Source organism: Eptesicus fuscus, chromosome 19 (genome assembly GCF_027574615.1).
Source record: "Eptesicus fuscus isolate TK198812 chromosome 19, DD_ASM_mEF_20220401, whole genome shotgun sequence".
In the NCBI taxonomy this organism is placed as follows: Eukaryota; Metazoa; Chordata; class Mammalia; order Chiroptera; family Vespertilionidae; genus Eptesicus; species Eptesicus fuscus.
The window spans coordinates 41,144,939-41,166,298 of NC_072491.1; the positions used below are offsets into that span (position 1 = coordinate 41,144,939).

Here is a 21,360-nt window from a genome sequence, read left to right on the forward strand (position 1 = left end):
GCACGGGCCACGAAGTTTCAATCGCACCGTACGTGTGTGCCCGCACGTGGTATTTTGTGGAAGAGCCACACTCAAGGGGCCAAAGAGCCGCATGTGGCTCAAGAGCCGCGGTTTGCCGACCACGGCCCTAGCCTGTCATTCATCAAAGTATCTACTGCAACACAACATGAGGCCAAGAGTCGCAGGCCTTGAACAATGCCTGCTGAGGGAACGAGGCCTCGCCAAAGCCCTTTCAGGTGGTTTATCTCCCTGTGGGAAATGAGGCAAGTCAGCGGGGCCAGCGCCGTCCCCAAATCGCCCAGCTAAAAGCAGGACCGGGATTTGAACCGGATGTCCTGACTGTAATGGAAATGATCTTCTCTCAGAATCTGGCCTTTGGGGAACCATTCCACAAAACAATTGTGTTATTCGGATGGGACTAAATCCTATTTATCCGGGCTGAGCACAAACCCAAACTTGGCCAATTAAAGTCCCCCCTGCCCCAACCCCAAATCCAGTCTGAATGACAAATTCTGGGATGGACAGTCTACACAAAGGGTGTGTGTGTGTGTGTGTGTGTGTGTGTGTGTGTGTGTGTGTGTTTTCTAAGAACAATCCAAAACCTTTTTCTCCTTCTCCAGATGGCAAGTTGAGGGCTGGTATCACACAAGGTGTAGCTAATGGAAACAAGTTTCTTTGAAAATAAAGTGAAGCAGAGGGAAAATGAGCTGAGCACCACTAAAGCCCTGCATCCAACCACGCCCACAGACCTCCCCGCGAGACCCCCAGTCACACGGGGCAAAATCCCCCCTTTCCACGTGGGCGAGCCTGAGACGGCAGCCTGCGTCGGCACACGAGAGGCGCTCTGGCTCCAGCCAAGCAATAATGAATACACAAAGTGGACAAATGGCAGGAGGCCTGATTTTAACCATTCTGTTCCTTGAGATAATGTGTATACTTTTCTGTAACAAAGCTGGGAGAACAAAAGCATAAAACGCTCTCCAATCTGTACATCTTGTACTTTGTCGTATAAATCTGTGGATGCTTTCAACTTTATGTTAGTCAACAGGGCTCCACATGAGAAAGAAAGAAAAAAAAAAAAAGATGTAACTGGATGTATTCATTTTCAAACATCTTGGGGGTAGCCAAGGGAGACCGGGACTTCAGAGTCCAGGTGAGAATCATCATCTCTTTTTGCTCCAGCCGTCAGAAATGGGGGCGGGGGGGGGGGGGGGGGAGTCCTGTTTATGAGGTCCTCCTTAGGCCTCTGAATGAGTGCAGGAACCTCCTCAGGAAAAAACAGACTAAAAAAAACAAAAAAAAACCAGCCTGGGCAATATCTAACTATTGCTTAATATTAGTTTAAGTAGAAAACGAAAAGACCTTTTCGGAAATCCCTGTAAATGCTACCTGTTTCTTAAACTCCTTCACCTTTCATTCCCTGCCTTATTAGGAAGCTGCTGACTCACCTGGAATCTCCTAGAATCTTTGGCTCCAAATGCCGTGTAACACATTTGGGTGGCGTCCTCTGCAAATTAAGCTCCTTTGCGGTATCACAGTTCTAACGGAGTAGCGGCGAGGTCTGGCCTTCGGGAGCGGAGAGCTTTTGTAAAACATGGCCTGGCGTCTTCCCTACTTTCTTTTTACCCTTTTAGTGACTCAGACTCTCCAAAAACCTGGAGGGAAAGTCCACTTTATCCACTACATGGAAATGGCCGAAGGCACAACCCTTTGGAGAAGTCAAATAAAATCCTTGCACCTTCATGACAACCACGGAATCAGATCCTGAAACTAGGGACTGCCGACAAAGGGAAAATGACAGCGTTCTTAGCAGAAGATCTAAAGCAGAAAAATTAAAATCAAAGGAAATCCCGGACCCGTCACATCCTCATTTCCCGCCCCTCTGGCCCCTGATGGAGGCACCCGCCCTCAGCTACCACAGGGCCTTTGCACTTGACGGCAGGGCTTTTGCGCTTGGCGTTTCTGCTGCCTGGAACGCCCTTCCTCCCCCCAGTGCCATTCCCACTGCTCATTCCCTCTCTTCCTTCAGCTCTTTATCAATACTGTCACCTTCTCAGTGAGTAACCGCCTTTTACTGACGACTGCCTCCCCCCAACTAGAACATGAGCTCCTAAGGACAGAGATTAATGTCAGAGGTCTCACTGCTTCACCACCAGATTTCTTTCATTGGAAAGTAATAAATTATAATGTCATACGTCAATTATAGTACAACACGAAAATAAAAAATAGGCAATAAATTCACTAATCAAAATTCTAGCCAAAGTCCAATACAGGATTATAGACATCAAAATCAATAAACATTTAAGTATAATGTCCTCGTGAGTCCACTAAGTATAATGTCCTCTTGAGTCTATTTGTTATAGCACATTAAAAGTTAACTATCTGCCGAAACCGGTTTGGCTCAGTGGATAGAGTGTCGCCCTGTGGACTCAAGGGTCCCAGGTTCGATTCCGGTCAAGGGCATGTACCTTGGTTGCGGGCACATCCCCAGTAGGGGGTGTGCAAGAGGCAGCTGATCGATGTTTCTCTCTCATCGATGTTTCTAACTCTCTATCCCTCTCTTCCTCTCTGTAAAAAATCAATAAAATATATTTAAAAAAAAAAAAGTTAACTATCTTGCACACATAAAATCGACGAGGTTCCTAACTCAGGTGGGCAAACAGATCTACGGTGCTCAAGTAGGCAAATAGTCTTATTTATATTAGGTAAACTCAGGCTGACAAGGAAGGTAATGGGTATGTTATACAGAAAAAGAGAAAGTGAGGCAACTATACGACAAATGTGATGTCCCTCTTGCCTCCTACGCGGTGTCCACGCCAAGTGGAGAGCTGACAAGCCTGCCACAGGAGGCTCCATGGCTGGAACAGCATCCCAGGCAGCTGAGAAGAGCTAAGATGTGGGCCACGGCGGCCAGGAAAGAAGGGAGATGCCCTGGAGGAGTGCTTAGGGGGAGGGAATGGCCCCCGCTCACCACGGGCAGGTTTCGGCAGGGCAGGCAAGATAGGTGCCAGCTACCCATGGACAAGGGGCATCACCACAAACACCGGAGGAGCCAGGGCACAATGCAGGCCCCCAAACAGACACGAGGGCCCTCCCTTCCCACCAGGACAGTACAGTCAATGCCCCAGACACCCCGGGAGGAAAGGGGGGGGCAGAAGTCTACGAGATTGTCTAAAAGGTTTTCTCAGAGAACCTGAGCAATATTTAAATGAGTTACTTACAATTTAAGTAGGATTAAATAGTCATTTTTCCATTACCAAGCAAGACACCAAAAAAATATCAGATTATGTATAGACCAAATAAATATCTTCTCCGCACATCTGAGTCTGTGATATCGGTAAATATATGAAATTACTTGAAATGCATCAGCAGCCCATCCAGAGATGAAACAATAATTACGTGACATGCTAGAGGTATTAGCTAACACACAATGGCAATTATAGCGCAATATACATGTGTCAAATCAATGTCCAACACCCTAAGCTTACACAATGTTACACAACAATTATACCTCAATAAAAAAATGTCAAAGCATCAGCAAATATCTGATCACATGTGAGAATTCCTTAGACATAAAAGTAGTAAAAGATATAACAAAAAAATAATTAACAGATTAGACCATATAACATTTAAAACTGTAGTATATTACACAAAACAAACACAAATCTAGTCCATTTTTTTTAAGAAAATTAAATAAGGAATTAATGTCATACCTCCAACACATAAACATTTGAAGATTGGTGAAGCACTACAATACAAGTTAGCAAAGTAAAAAAGACAAGTCAAAAAGAATAAGCAACTAATAAATAATTGAAAAACTGTTCAGTCTCACAAGTAATCAATAAAACCAAAATCTAAAAACATTCCACTTTTTAACTATCAAACAAGACAATGCATTCAAACCCAATTTGTGTTATCAGAATGCAATGGAATATACTGTAAGAAATTAGTAAAAACTTTAATGTAATTGGGCAAAACGTTATTCTCAATACCCCCTTGCAGTAATCTATCAGTGATATAAAGAAATAATCAGTGATATAAACAAAAATTGGTATATAAAGACAGTTTACTGCAGCATTATTTATAATTATCACAAAAAGGGAAACCTAAATGATCAAAAAGAAGTATATTTTGTATACTTATAAAGTATTCCTTGTTTATACCTATTTATATACTTATAACGTATACCTTGGCCATATAAAGCATTAATGCCCATTAAAAAGATTTTTCAAAGATTACTTAAAGATATGAAAAATGATCACTATATTAAGTGAAAAAAAGGCAATGTTACATACATGAGATGAACAAATTATAATATAGTCATACAAAGGAACATTATTCATCAATAAAAAAGAGCAAAACCCAGATATGAGCAACATGGATAAATCTCTAAAAAGGAAAGTAAACAAAGAAAACCATTATATAAAGTGAAAAAAGTCTGATGCAGAAGAGTAGATGCTGTATGAGTCTAGTTATATGAAGTTCAGCAACGGGCAAAACTAGTCTATGGGACAGAAGAGTGGTTACTTCAGGGAGGAGGGAGGAGGGAACTCCCGGGGGGGATGGTGATAAATGAGGATTCACACAGGTAAATAGTCATCAAATAAACTATAATTACATATATACATAAATAAAATAATCACATCATCAAGATGTACATTTAAAGTCAAGTGAATTAAAAATCTGAGGAACAGAATAAACTGGTGAACTTAATAGAATCAGAGTCCTAGAATGGGAGTGGATTGATAATTCTCAGGGGGAAAGGGGTGTCTGTGTGGGGAGTATGGGAAGAGACTGGACAAAAATCATACACCTATGGATAAGGACAGTGGGGGGGAGGGGGGGAGATAAGGGCAGAGGGGGGTGGGAACTGGGTGGTGGGGAGATATGTGGGGAAAAAGGAGAAACAATTGTAATCTGAACAATAAAGATTCATTAAAATAAAAAAAAAAAAAAAAGAAAACTAAAAAAAAAAAAAAAAAAGATGTACATTTAAGATTTGTACATTTTATCATTCACATATACCCCCATGAAGTACTACAGAAATTGCATATTATGGGTAACTTTAATTTGGTTAAATATGTTTATATGTAAACTATAAAATATATATAAAGTACAACAAAATATTAAAGGTGGTTAAATCTGGGATTGCAAATGATTTATAATTTCTTTTTAACTTTCTGCATTTTTCACATCCTCTATAATGAGTTAAATTACTTTTACAAATGATCAAAGATTATAAACCTTTTTAAAAATTCTGCCATGCTTATAAAATAAAATTCTGTTACACTTATAACTATCACAAAATTATGTAAGGCAATGGTAAGATATGTACAAATATAATACCTTAAAAAAAATAAATGTTCAGTAAGCTAAAAACAAAACAAAAAACAACAAAATTATGTAATGTACAGAAAGACTTAGCAAATCCTCCCAACAAACTTTTTATAAATTATTAAAACTCCTATAGGAGAGAATTTAAGTAGGCTCTTACTCCTTTTCACAGTACTAAATTTCATTGAGGTGTCCTATAATTTCATAGTTTTTGTTACACAATGAAAAACTGTCTTTAAAAAAATTATAAACACTCATGCTTGCAATATATTCGGACAAATTAAGGAAAACACTAATTAAGCTAACCACCTGCTTGGTGAGGAAATGAGCAAGTCGACTGGGCCGTCAGCACTAGACTGCGGAATGGCTTTAAAACATGGTCCCGCCCAAAACAAACATAGGGGTCTCGTGACTCAATAAAAACTAGTTCCTGAGAACCAGTTGTTTTTTAAGTGAAGTATTCCTGAGAGTCTGATTTAGCTAAGTCCCATGAAATATGCCTGAAGTCAATATTGTTTACAATGAAAACACTCCTTGCATTTCAGAAACGTTTACCACATGCATGAACTAATAAATAAGAACAAAAGCAAAAGGACAGACGCACCTCTGATTGTACATGCCCCGGAAGTTGTAATTAGCTCTGTAATTTGGGAAAGGCTTTGGGTCTAGTGGCCTGTAGATGGCAGGCTCTCCCCTCTTCATGGCAAGCCCATTCAGTTCCACGGTGGGAGTGATACTACCTGTGAAGACACACAGCAAAGGCACACAAGTGAAGTATTTCCCTAATGAATCGTGCAAGCTCTATCTATATTACACGTAAACACCACGGAAGTAGGTCTGATTTCCTAAGGGAGTGCATAAACAAACTAAATAAACAGGAAAATCATTCCAAATGAAATCTGGAATTTGGGGTTTTGCAACATTTTCTGTACAGTAATGAATGACCCAAAATTCAACTTTATAGTGACACTATTTCAAAACAAGGCAAACACAAGTTTCACAGATTGCTCAATTCAGATATTATTAAGAAAGTTTTGAATTTCATCATTACTTATCCCAGAAAACTTACAATTGTCTAATCATTAAACATTATCACCTGTGAATATTTTTACTTACATTTGGCAATCGAGCAACTAAAATTAGCAAGGAACACAGTCATCAATAATTCTTGGATTTATCTAATGAAAATAAATTTTGAATTTTTTCTATAACCAACAACAGGACAAAGGAATACAAGTAATGTTTTCTGTAGATAATCTTCATAGATACATACTGAAGCATGCATGGATGAAGTGATATATCTGAAATTAGTTTCAAAATAACTCAGAGGAGAGAGAGATAAGAAACAAAATTGGCCCTGGCTGGTGTTTCTCAATGGTTAGAGTGTCGGCTTGTGCACTGAAAGGTCTTAGGTTCGATTTCCTGTCAATAGCACATACCTTGGTTTCAGGTTCGATCCCCGATGCCCCTTCTGGTCAGGGTGTGTACGGGAGGCCACCAACTGATGTGTGTGTGTCTCTCTCTCATTGTTGTTTCTCTCTCTCTCTCTCTCTCTCTCTTCTTCCTCCTTCCCTCCCTTCCACTCTCTCTAAAATGCAATGGAAAAAATATCCTTGGGTGAGGATTTAAAAAATAATGAAACAAGGTTGCCTATCATGTGTGGATAACCGCTGAAGCTAGGGATGGGTACAGAGATATTCGCTACCTTACTCTCTCTATTTTAGTACAAGTTCGAATATTTATATAATGAATAATACACAATGTGAAATTATGTCAAGTTATTTTAAATACCAAAAGAAGTTACTTAATAAAATACATTTACACACATTCCATGTAACAAATCACGAAAATAAATCTAAAGCTTTCTTAGAAAGAACAATTTATTTGCAATGTAAATTCTGTGCTTTAAGACTCGATTCATCACATACAAAATTGGGTCCAGTTCCTGCCACAGTGAACCCGGGGCCGGCACAGAGCACCAGCAAAGGGGTGGGGGGCTGACCCAAATGCACCCCTGGCAGCCAGCCAGGCCACGAGCCACCCACCAAGACTCAAGAACCTGCTCACTGGGTCTCATCTCTAAAGAATTCGTGTGAAACCATGGGAGAGTTTAAAGGAACAAGAATAAACCAAGGTTAAGAAATGGGGGAAATATGGGGAGTGAAGGACAAAGGAAGCGGTGGGAAAGAATAAGAAAAAAAAGCAAAGTTATTTGAATTAGTCCAAATCCCTAATTTAACCCATATGCACAGGGCAGAGGAAGAGAAAGTCAACATGAAGGAATTTTCTTTTCTGTCCGTCTTTCGTTTGTTCAGTGTTTTACCAAGGGAGAAATAAAATGCACAAACCTTAAACATACAGCTCCATGAATGTAGACACTCATTCAGATCAAGATACGAACATTTCCAGCACCCGGAAAGTTCCTCGTGCCATTTTCCAGTCAAGACCGACCTCCCCCAGTTACCCATTCTGACCTCTGTCATCACTGGTCAGTTTTGTCCTTCGAATCTGAATATGAATCATTCTGTCTTGCTTCATTCACTCGACATAATGATTTTATTGAGTATATCAGTATTTCAAACTATATTTCATCACTGAGTATTTCAGTGAAGGAATATACCAGCTTATGTAATCTGCTGTCGCTGGGACATCTGGGGTTGTTTCCAGTTTGGGGCTATTAAGTGAAAAGCCACCTTGACACTCATTTGTTCTGGGTGTGTATACCTAGCAGTGGACCTGCTAAGTCACAGAGTAGGTTTATATTTAACTTTATTACGGACTGCCTAACAGTTTTCCAAAGATTTGTATCAACACCAAAGAGCAGTCTATGCCTTTAAAAGCTTACAATTGTCTTCAGGAAGACTTCAGTTTAATAATTAACATGTAAATCAGTTGTAAAATTTATGTCATTTCGAGTTTTCCTTTGCAATCATCGCACAGACATCAACAGCCTCAAGGTCACACCGGGCCTTTGTGAAGGAGAGAAGGGGAGCAGAAAAGCACGATCCGTGCTGAAAAGGGTCCTACTGTTTCACCAAGAACTAGACGAAGGCAGTGACGTTTTCCCACAAAACACTCAAAGAGTAACTTCAAACTCAGAGCTACCTCCAGGTAATGCTCAGGACCATTATTTTCAGCATGGGCCAGCTGGGGACAGGCTACGTAAAGATAATCGTTACACAGGGATCCTCATGTATGATATGGCGATAAACAACACTATAAACACAGGATCCTTTTTCAGCGGTTTTTAGCTACATTAAAGGAAATTTCTACATTTATCAGTGATAAATATAAAAAAGCTAATTAATTAGATATACAAACTTCTATAGCTACAATCATGGATTTCTGGTATGTGGCAGGTGAAAGAAAATTGCCACATATTACTGACACTTGAGGCCACAGCTTTATAGGAAGTTAGAATAGTCCCTCGAACACAGTAGTTACTCAATAAGTATCTGTTGAAAGAATGAATGGATTTCAGGGCTCCTTGGGGAACTGGCTGGCACCAGGGTCAGGGCCAGGGCCAGGAAAATACAAGTCGGCCTAGAACAGCTCTTGTACCAGAAAGGAAGAAATGATCCAAGAATGAGGAGGAAATAGCAGAAGGACTCAGGGATTAACTAGAAGGGACCATACCACTGGCCAAATCTGGGACAAGTTGAGAACTGAAATAAATAATGATAGATTACAAGCCTCTGAGTTAAATAGGAATGCAGGTATCTGTGGTGATATACATAAACAAACAAATGAAAAAATGAGAGGGAAGAAAAGCTCTTGGGTAGAACGCCAACTATTAAATCTAAAAAGAATACTGTAACTTAAAAATCACCCATTGGGAAAGAATATTTGTTGTTTTAAATCACAAAAGAAAAAAATCACTGTGGTGCCTGGCCAGTGTGGCTCAGTGGTTGAGCATTTCAACCCCATGGAACAAGAGATCACTGGTTTAATTCCCTGACAGAGCACATGCCCGGGTTGCAGGCTGGATCCCCAGCAGGGAGCATGTAGGAGGCAGGCAATCAGTGGTTCTCTCTCATCATTGATGTTTCTGTCTCTCTCTCCCTTCCTCTCTGAAATCAATAAAAATATATTTTAAAAAAGAACATGCTTTAATTGTTGCTGCAATTCACTCTTCAGTTTGGCTAAAACTCTGTTGGTTTCTTTAGTGTGTCTAGTTGATGCCTAAATAGCTTTCTCATTTTTTCCAACAGAATCTAGAAATAGAAGCTTGTGATGCAAGAACACCTGTCTTTTTGGTGGCATTCATCAACTTCTGGCCTTAATTCATCTTCTGATGTGATTTAAGCATGAACAGGTGCAAAACCTATGACTCAACCATTGCAATCCTAGGTACATCCCCGACAGAGATGTACTAGTATATGTACAAGAATGATCACAACAGTTTGTTCTAAATAATAGCCCCAACTGGAAACAACCCAGCTGTCCATCAACAGTACAATGACTAAGCAAATTGTGGGATATTCATGCAATGGGATACTACAGAGCAATGGAACATTACACTGCTCAACACAACGCAGGTAATTCTCACAAGCATAACATTGAGGAAAACAAGCCATCTCGTGTATGGCTCCACGAGCAGGCACAATGAATGTAAGACGTCAGAAAGCAGAGCAATGTTCCCTTTGGAGTTGTGTAACCACTGGAAAGGGTTGGGGCTCTGGTAGAGCCTGTGGAACTGGTAAAGCGATCAAAGAGCCAAGATCCACCAGGGCTCCCCAACCGGGATGCGTGCACCCGCCGGTACATCCGATTATACTCCATTTTAAAAGTGTACCCCCCAAATCTACTCATTCCTCAGCTCACTGCCACTTCCAACAGTGGAAACATCTCCACGGCCCTCAGGCTCGGTCCTGCTTCCTTCCTCTGGCTTCCTGGCTGCTGTGCCTCCTGCAGTAACCCTCGAGGTGGGCCTGACCCACAGCTCGGCACACACGGTCTTGGCTCCATTCACACCACCCACCCCGCAGAGCACCACACTCGCACGGCAGCAGCCACCGGGCCGGCAGCAGCCACTGGGCCAACAGCAGCCACCGGGCCGGCAGCAGCCACTGGGTCAGGAACTCCCGTCCTGCTCCATTCTGGCCACCACTCCCAACATCCCTGCAGCACAGGGGCAGACAGCACTAAATGCACATGACTTTCTTTTCTTCTTTCTTCACCCATAAACTATGGCAGGGGTTTCCTAACTGATCGTGTTTTTAGTATTTTCTACCTTCCATTTACATGTCAAATTGAACTTCCTAAAATGCTTTTTTAAACATATCATCCACCAGCTCGTAAATATTAATCCACCAAGCTACCCAAGTCCTCCTTCAACAGCGTCCATAGGGTCTTCGACTTTAAGCTAAATGGAAACCTGTATGAGGAAGCCAATTCCCCAGAGGCTAAGTGATATACACGAGAGTGAAGTTCCTGCAGCATCTAATGAAACGAGGTAATCAAGGACCCGCTGTGTGGATAAAACTTCATCTCCTAAAGCTGGCACTCAAGTCCATCACAATCCACTCCTTAAATACAACTTCAGTCTTTTATATATATATTTTTTTAATTGATTTCACAGAGAGAGAGAAACATCAAAGTGAGAAACATCGATCGGCTGCCTCCCCCATTTCCCCCTTCTGGGAATTGAGCCTGCCATCTGGACATGTGCCCTGACCAGGAATCGAACTGGGACCTTCTGATGCATGGGACCGCACCCAACCTACTGAGCCACACCAGCCAGGCTCCATCTTCAGTCTTATCTCTTCATGGTCACTTAGCTGTTCTAACGAAAAACCATCTACAACGTTTTTAAAACCAAACCAATTGTCCAGATACCAATTCCAGTGCCTTTCCTCAGAGTAGAGTCTTATTTCCTCTCCTCCATGCCTGCCCACTCTCCAGTCAAGGTCGATATCTCACCTCAACTACCTCCAGCCATGTTGCCATTACTTACAACACCAATGGCTGTTATCATTCACTTGGTACTTAACCTTTACCATCGAGTTATGTGATTTATGGATACGACCGTAAAATCTTACATTTTACATACTTCTTAGATCTACGTATACAAGTAAGTTCTTAATAAACAGAAGTAGTGGTGGGGTCCTAATGATCAACCAGTAATCTAAAGAGATTTTAAAAATCAAGTAAGCCGAAACCGGTTTGGCTCAGTGGATTGAGCGTCAGCCTGCGGACTCAAGGGTCCCAGGTTCGATTCCGGTCAGGGGCATGTACCTTGGTTGCGGGCACACCCCCAATAGGGGGTGTGCAAGAGGCAGCTGATCGATGTTTCTCTCTCATCGATGTTTCTAACTCTCTATCCCTCTCTCTTCTTCTCTGTAAAAAATCAATAAAATATATTAAAAAAAAAATCAAGTAAGTAGGTAGCCTCTTATCAACTTCAAACTAAATAGGTGGGGGTTTTTTATTATAAAAATAGTTTGGCTTCTTTAAACTTACTTAAGAAATACTGGAATCAGCTGGGCAGAAGCAAAAGGCCTAGTAATAAGAAAGTCATGGAGTTCTGGGAAGAACAGCCCTTGCAAAAGGAGACTGTGTCTATGTGACAGGTGCCACGTGAGCACAAGAAGTGCCTGACTTGATTACAATTACAGTGTGAACTATAATTAAATAGATTATAGGGTCACTGTTGGCAGGCAAAATGTCTTTTTGTACTCCATCACAAAAACACCTAAAGCAATACTGGTCAGAGATAACTACTTGAATTAGTAAGTTAACGAATAAGTAAAAGGCTGTAGGGCTGGTACTAAACTTATGAAACTTTATTAATTTGATGTTGTGAATTCATGCACTATGTCCACACAGGTTTGCCTCTTCCCAAAAGATTACTGGACATGTAATGTTGTTGGCATTATATGCAGAACAACTTTTTAAAATTATTAGTAGGAGCTTAAAATCAGAGCATTCATTATATTAAACACAGATGGGGTTGCTTTTTTTCTAATTTGTGGGTTCCTTACTAAATTTCATATGAATGTCCTAAACTGAATACCATTTCTACACCAACAAACAGAGTAAGAAGATGCTTAGGCTAATTTTATAATGTTTTATTAAACTAAAAAAAAGAATAACCATTTTAATTATTAAATTTTATATGACATATTGAAAAATAAAAATTGATCATTTCTATCTTTACTTTAGGAAAAAATTCAATCTTATTTCTGTTCTTTGTATCCAAATTTCTTTTCGCCCAAGATTGAAAAAATAAGTAATGGCTCTGGCTGGTGTGGCTCCATTGGGGATCAGTCCCATGAACTGAAGGGTCACGGTACATGCCTAGGTTGTGGGCTCAATCCCTGGTGGGGGGCATGGAGGAAACAACCGATAGATTGCATCAATGTTTCTCTCCCTCTCCCTCTCCCTTCCTCTGTCTCTCTCAAAAAAAAAAAATCAACAATAAAAAATATTTTTTAAAAAGAAAGAAAAAGTCAGTAATGTACCATGATAGTATCCACTAAGGCAACATTTTTAATTAATTACAATTACCTTCTTCATTCTCTCACGCTCCGTTATCATTCACCTGTCTTTCTCATACGTACTATTAATACACCTGCCGACTATACAACTGGCCTGCTGTAACGGACAGAGACCAGCACACACAGAACACACAGCATGACAGAGGAAATGAGTCTGTTCATACCTGGGTTGTTGTTAACATTACTTTTGGGCGGTTTCTGAACTGGCTTGGGAAGCGTCGATTCAGTCAGAGCTTTGCTAGCCACAGCCTGTTGGGCCTTCTTGATGCTGCTCCCTTCCGATTCCCATGTCTGCTCTCCGAGGCTCAGCTGCACTGAGAACATCTTAGAAAGATATAGAAAGAAACGCATTAAAAGTTTTCAGGAAATCAAATGTGCTCTCCGAGAGAAAAATAGATACACCGCAGAACCAACATTTCAGAGCTAGAGGTCCCCTACAGATCATTTGCAACAAAATCGTATGACTCTACCTTGTAAAAAGAACGTTAAGAGCTTATGCCAAATCTGTTCTGTCCTATCCAAAGGCTGAAAGGCATACATGTACATTTGGGGTAGGAAAGTCAAAAGAAATCACTTCCCTAAAAAGGATCATGTTGGTAATGCCATTCAAATAGTCCTCAAAAAAGGAGAGTAAGTACAAAGAGCTAAGAGAAACTGTAAGGGAATCCACAAGGCCCGGTCTCTGTAACACTTTATAAGATTAAATTCCTTAAACTCATACTTAGCATGATCGAGTCAATAAGTCAGGCAATCCTATCAAATATTATGTCACCAAGATCCTCTCAATCCTCCACAACCAACATTTAGCCAGTCACCAAAATCTGTCCATTTTAACCTCATGAGTATTTCTCAAACCTCTCTGTCTGCCAGTGACGCTGCGTTGGAGTCAGACTTTCATCATCATTAGCTCAGACATCATCACCTCCCACCTGATTGCTGCTAAAACTAGCTTCCTAAAACTCAAATCCAACTGCAGCACCCCAACCAACAGCAGGTTAAAACCCTTTGATTGTTCCCGTCCTAGCTGGTCCCACCTGTCAGCCTTCACTTCACATCCTAACCTTCCATTCACACCACATTTCCTTATGAGCCCCAAACCTATTGCTCACCTTGAGAATTTAGAATCAAGTTACAGGGTACGAACACAATCCACTATTTTACTCCACATATAGCTTAGTACTCTCTAGGAATACAAAATATTACCCCGAAAATACTTTTTAATTAAAAATAAATAATTGCGGGAAGGAGGTCAGACAGAAAATACCTTAGCCAAGTGATTAAGTTAAATCATCAATAATCACACAAACTGACATCATGAACCTCCTGATATGTCCCAGTGAGAAGACTGAGTATCCTTGACCAAAAATGTTTAACCTGAATCTAACCACAGGGAAACAATCAGACGGCTCTAGATGATGGTATATTCTATAAGATAGCTGGACTATACTCTTCGAAAATAACAATGTCATGAAAGGAAAAAACAAAACAAAACAATAATAGCTATTATAGATTAAAGGATGCTCAAGAAACATGAATGCATATGATAACGTACAACAAATGACCCTTGACTGGATGTGTACTTGGAAGACAAAAAAGTAGAAAAGGCATTTAGAGAACAACTCAGGAAATCTGACTGTGGACTATATATGTATCAAATAAGACTTTCAGTCAAAGTCAAATTTCTTGAGTGATGATACAGACTGTGGTTATGTAGAAGAATGTCTTTGATCTTTTATAAGATAGATAAATAAGAACGTAAGAGGGCCCTGGCCAGAGCGTTGACCCATGCACCAAAAGGTCTCCGGTTAGACTCAAGGTGAGGGCACATGCCCGTGTTGCAGGCTCAATCCCCAGTAGGGAGTGTGCAGGAGGCAGCCGATCAATGTTTCACTCTCACATCGATGTTTCTCTCTCCCTCTCCCATCCTCTCTCTCTAAAATCAATAAAAACATATTTAAAACAAGAACAAACAAAAAACTGGTAAAATTTTTAAAAATCTATGAAGCAAAAACTAATAGAATTGTGAAGAGAAACAGAAAACCCACAATTAAAGTCAGAGATTCAATACCCTCTCACTCAATAACTGATCTAACAATTATCAAGCAGACAATCTCAGAGAATTTATTAGACTTGAACTACACTCAATGAACATAACCTGAATGATATTTTTAGAACACTCTACCCAAAAAGAACAGAATATACATGAGTTTCAATTTCTCATAAAACACCAATTTCTAGCACTAAATGCCTATACTAAGAAAAGAAGCAAGAGATCAAATAAGTTAATTTCAGCTTCTATCTTAAGGAATTGGAGAAAGCAGAACAAATTAAATCTAAAGTAAACAGAAAAAAATTAATAAAGATAAAAGCAAACATTAACAAAATAGTAAAACAATAGAGAAAATATCAATAAAACTAAAAGCTATTTTTTGCAAAGATCAATGAAATTGGTAAACCTGTAGCCAGACCAAATATGAAAAAAAGAGAAGACACAAATTACCAATATCAGGAATAAGAGAGGTAACATCACTACAGATTCTTCAAAGTATTAAAAGATAACAAGTGAACATTTTCTAATTTTGTATGCCAATAAGCTCAGCAAGCTAAATTCCTTGAAGACACAATTACTAAAGCTCATTCAAGAAGAAATGGGTAACCCCAATAGCCTCTATATATGTTAAAGAACATAAATATGTATTTAAAACTCCACAAAAAAAAACCTCCAGGCCCAGATGGTTTCAATAACAAATTCCACCAAATATTTAAGGAAGAAATAATACCAATTTACACAAACTCTTCTAAAAATTGAAGAAGGAACACTCCCCAACTTATTCTATGAAGCCAACATTACCTTGATACCAAAACCCAGAGTATGATACTACTGAAGAAAACAAAACTACAGACCTGTCTCTCTCACACAACTAAACGTAAAAAATCCTTAACAAAGTATTACCAAATGGAATCCACCAATATAGAACTGAGATAATACATTTTAACCAAGTGTTTTACTCTAGGAATGCAAGGGTGGTTTCTACATCTGAGAATCAATGTAATTCACAATGTCAAAAGATGACAAACAAAAAAACCATACGACTATCTCAATCTATGTAGAACCATATGACAAAAATCAACATCTATTCAGGTTAAAAACTCTCAGGAAATGATAAATGTAAAAGAATTTCCTCAATCTGTTTAAAGGCAGTACCAAAAAAGAAGCTATATATAACAGCACAATTAATGGGGGGGAGGGAGAGATTTTAAATGGCTGCCCATAGATCAAGAACAAGATAGAGATATTGGTTTCCATAACTTCTATTCAACATTGTACTATACGTTCTAGCTAATGCAATTAGGGAAGAATAAATAAAGAACATTCAGATTATAAAGTAAGATTTAAAACTGTCTTTATTCACAAATGGCATGTGGAACACCCAAGAGCATTAAAAAAAAGCTACTAGAACTGGTATGTGAGTTTAACAAGACTGCAGGCTACTAGATCTGTATATAAAAACCAGTGTATTTTTATAGGACAGCAATGATAAATAAAAACAAATAGAAACTAAAATATAAAAAACAATACCATTTACAATAGCATCAAAAATATGAAATACTTAGGATAAACCTAAAGATGTGAAATACCTGCTCAATGAAAACTACGAAGCATTTCTGAAAGAAATTAAAGAGTAAATAAATGAGAGATAGATTTTGAGGATGGATTGGAAGATTCAATGTTTCTAATATCTTCATTTTTGCCAAATTGAGCTATAGATTTATGGCAATTCTATTCAAAATAACATCAGTTTTACAGAATGGAAAGCTGACTTTAAAATTCATATGAAAATGCAAAGGATGTAAAATAGGCAAAACAATCCTGAAAAGGGACCAAATTAGAGGGCTCATACTATGCAATTTCAAGACTTACAAAGGTACAGTAATCAAAACAGCACAGCATAAAGACAGGAAAATAGATCAACAGAACAGAGTCCAGAATTAAACAAACACGTATACGGAAAGCTGATTTGTGACAAAGGGGCACAGGCAATGCTGTGGAGAAAGAATTACCTCTTCAACAACAACAAAATCAAAAGCTATTGGTTTTATAGAATCTGGATGTTGTTCCATATCTCACATCACATAAAAAACTAAGTCAGAATGGCCGTTAGACCTAAATGTTAAGACTTAATGTCAAACCTAAAACTATAAAACATCTAGAAGCTAACATAGAAGAAAATCCTATGATCTCTGATGAGGCAAAGATTTCTTAGATACGACACCAAAAGCACAATCTACCTGAGAACAAATGGATGTCAGGGAATTAATCAAAATTAACAACTGCTCTTTGAAAGGCAAAGATAAGACTCAGAGTAGGAGGGAATATTTGCCAAGCACATTAATGAAGAACTTGTATTCAGAATATGTAAAAAGTGACATCACAGAATATGCAGAGGAGAAAGCTGCAATGCAGGAATAGTGAGTATCATGTAGTAAGTACTCAAGAATTATTTTACCAAGGATTTTTTAAAATCCTATACATTACTGCCCTGGGCGTCTGCTCAATGGTTAGAGCATCGGCCCAGGCACCAAAGGGTCACAGGTTTGATTCCCGATCAAGGGCACATACTTGGGTTGCAGGTTTGTGTCACTCGACTTTACACAATGAAAGGAAAGCTCATTTTGACTCTTTTAGTTTGAAGTCAGATTATAAATTTGGATTAAGTTATTTTCATGAATTTTATGTTAAAATTTAAGTTCAATCCCCGGTCAGGGCATGTGGAGGCAACCAATCAACGTGTCTCTCTCAAGTCAATATTTCTCTCTTTCTTTCTCCCCCCCTACCACCATCCCTCTCTCCCTCCCACTCTCTCTCTCTTAAAAAAAAAAAAATCAATGGAAAAAATATCCTCGAGGAAGGATTAACAACAACAAAAAATCCTATGCATGCCCACCAGCATGGCTCAATGGTTGAGCACTGACCTATGAACCAGGAGGTCACGGTTCAATTCCCAATCAGGGCACATGCCCAGGTTGCGAGCTTGATCCCCAGTGTGGGGCATGCAGGAGGCAGCGGATCAATGATTCTCTCTAATCATTGATGTTTCTCTCTCTCGCTCTCCCTTCCTCTCTCAAACCAATAAAAATATTTTAAAAAGGGGTATGAATTAACAGGCATGAAGGAGGATATCTGATTAGACAGGTAGACCAAGGCCATAACCTCCTTCTCTACACAAAAGATATTATGTAAATTGTTGCCCAGAACCCTTCATAAAAGCCTCTAATAGAAAACAAAATTGACGGATTTTAATTTCATCTTATTGTCCTTCTTTAAAGGAGATGCTAGAAAACAATTTAATAATCCAAGAGCTAGCTGCTTTACAAAAATGAACCAACTTTTACAGAATCCATTGCCTCCACATGCTATACAAAAATTGATGATCATTACCATAATCTCCAATATCCAAGATTTTAAATATACCAAGGAAATTTATGCACAACTGAGACTTTTTTAAATAGATGAATAGAATTCAAACACATATGCATTAGCTACAGATTTCTTTATAACATGTATATATGTAAACATATATGTATAAGGCTATATATAGGAATATAAGTTGTTTTTCCATTTAAAAGAACAATATTACAAGTGAATGCACAGACAACAACAATACTGGTTATACAACTTCTATAAATGGTGAGTCTCGGAATTAAACAATGGAAAAGGTATCTCACTACTAGGTAACCATTGCTGTACTCGCAGTTTTACTGCAGCAGCTACTGATTTAATGGAAAGAGCACTAACTACACTTGGGAGCCAAAGAACACATATTCCATGTTGGCATGGGCATTTATGAACTATTAACCAAGTCATTTAACTTTTCTGTGCCAGAGTTTCTTCGTTTACAAAAAGAAAATCAAAAAAGCTATATCTCATGTGACTATGTGAAGTACTGTATCTAAGTTTTGAAAACCATAAAAAGCTACAAAGCGGTCTAGTTACAGACTTCAAAATATTTTTAATATGGAACTCAGAGCCTTCAGGACATCTGCCGCCCCCTCCCCCAAAATGAAGCACAATGAAAACCTGAGATGATAAATCTGACAGACTTTGAGAAGCGTGTCTCACCGCCTGGCTTCGTAACCTTACCTTCGCGTGAGCAGGCCCTCTTTCTCTCAGAAGTTTATACTGGGGTTGGACTCTATTGAAACGGGCTAACTCATTTACCAGACACATTGGAGTTTTCTCTTTGGGTTTTGCCATTTTATCTTGGAGAGAAGCTGTAAATAAAAAGGCTGTGAAGTTTTTGTCACTCTTGACTTTACACAATGGAAGAAAAGCTCATTTTGACTCTTAGCTTGAGGTCAGATTGTATATTTGGATTAAGTTATTTTCCCGGATTTCATGTTAAAATTTCAAATCATCTAATGTCTTCCATTACATGCAACAGAAATATGAATCACATTTTAAACAATACATACATTAGGGCAACTTTTTCCTAAGTACTGAGGTTGCTCTCTCTACACATATATGATAACAGCATGCTTAAAGATTTTAAAGTAACATAGGATAATAACAATTTCTAACTTATCTTGTAACTTTTCTTTCCTCTTACAAAATTTTAGCATAAACACATAATCCTCCTGATTCTTATTACTATATAACTCAGTACCTTCTCATCTTGAGGCAGCATATTAAGTGAAAAGCTCTAGATTTGGGAATCAAGTCCTAAGTTTAAGTACTAGTTCTTTCAACTACTATTTTATAATAACTTCTTTTTCTTTTTTTAAACAAAATTTTGAAAGTATGAGCAGAAAGAATAATTTAACAAATGCCTACGTCCTTAGCATCCAGAACTGAAATTAACATTTTCCATGTTTCCGTTAAGTCTTATAAAAAAACAACAGTATTACCTTACAGTTCAGTTCCTTTTATCTAGGAACCAAAATTATATGAATTTAGACTATATCCCTCTGGGATATTTTAAATACATTTATATGCATGCATATCCAGGAAGAAATACAGTCTTGATATATGTGGCTTTATAGCCACATAAATAGTAATAATAAATATATCATTTTCACAACTTACTTCACTCTTCATTATGTTTTTGCAATTGTAACTTATATATTCAGTACATCACTTTTAACTGCTGTATAATTTCCTTCACAAGATCATATCCATTTCTTAACCCACTCCCCTACCGATAGACATTTAGAATGCTTCAATTCTTCACGCGCACCGGTAAAAATACACTACCAAGTGGCATTGAGAATGATTGTGCCCAATTACCTTCCCCAGCAACATGATAATTACTGTCTCTCTCAACACTGAAAACACACGGCATGGTCGGGCACTTTAATTTTGATAAGCGAATATTTGACAAATAGTATCCCGTTATTGCCCCCACCCACCCTTCTTTTCATTTGCATCCACAGACGGCAAGTGAGGCTACTGATCCTCTCATGTTGCTGATCATTTGCATTTCCTCTTCTGGGAATTGCTTCTGTCCTTCCTTCTATTGATCACTTTATATATTTTATATTTTAAGAAACTACTAATCAATCTTCTATGCTTTTCAGGCTTTAAGAAATCCTTTCCTAACCTGCAAGGTCTTAATGATTTTCACTTAAATTCCCTAAGCCTTCTCTTCTTTATCTGCAAAGTAAAGGCCATAAATCTATCCTACTTAACTCACAGGCTGTTATGAGGTTAAGATTTTTAAATGTATGGTATTCTAAATTATATTATTACAGCTTCAGAACTTTTCCTAATACTATATTAAATTGTTTTTCCTTCGTCTCACTTATGGACACGTTAGTTGCATTTTAGTTTTCCTTTCATCTCCCATGTTATGGGTGTTACACCATGCACACGGATTACTTCCTGCTCAAACTGGAGTTACCATGTATGGAGAACACATTAAATGAATGGAAACAGCTGGTTTTAGGAACTTGATGTTCAAATGTTGTATGGCAAGATTTAATGTAGAAAACTGAATTCTTTTAACTTTTTGATGCTCTTTACAGGACCAATAAATTCATACAATAACTCTACCACAATCACTATGATTAAGAAATTACTTTATAAGAAAACTACATAAATACCTAATAGTGCAGAAGTAAAAGGAAAGAGAATCTAAGAAATCAACTATAGGGCCAATACAGATGACAACTGACTCTACAATTAAACCATTCTAAGTGGCTTGCAAGACAAAAAAACACAACAACCTAGTAATCATTATTGTTTGGAACAACACAAAAAAGACAAGAGTAAGTCAAGGGAGTTTTGAGGAAACCTGCCTATTACTTAGCCCACTGTGTACCATTCAGATGAACATTTCATAAATAGTTCCAGAGCCAGTCATTGTATCAAACACAAGGTGACCTGGGGCTATAATCAATTTTGGTCTGCGCACACTATGACATTAAATACTCAAGTACAACAGATAACAAACACAGCTACCTGAACATCAAAAAAAGCCAAACGAAAAACGACAAATTTATTAAAAATGAGAAAATATTAAAGTCTGGT

General features: G+C 38.5%; 1 protein-coding gene across 4 annotated transcripts in view; it reads right to left on the minus strand.

Moving 5' to 3' along the window:
• Positions 1-21,360, minus strand: part of STAU2 (staufen double-stranded RNA binding protein 2) — a 236,053-nt gene that overhangs the window by 190,925 nt on the left and 23,768 nt on the right. For 2 of the 4 annotated variants that reach the window (XM_028158725.2, XM_008150332.3), the window contains exons 1-3: positions 18,976-19,095; positions 12,998-13,157; positions 5,939-6,074 (exon numbers count right to left, since the gene is read on the minus strand). In XM_028158725.2, the coding sequence (XP_028014526.1) occupies positions 5,939-6,074; positions 12,998-13,157; positions 18,976-19,089 (410 nt within the window). In that variant the 5' untranslated portion in view covers positions 19,090-19,095. Of the gene's footprint in view, positions 1-5,938; positions 6,075-12,997; positions 13,158-18,975; positions 19,096-21,360 lie in introns of those variants that run through there. The other 2 variants (XM_028158728.2, XM_054708698.1) reach the window with 1 other exon arrangement.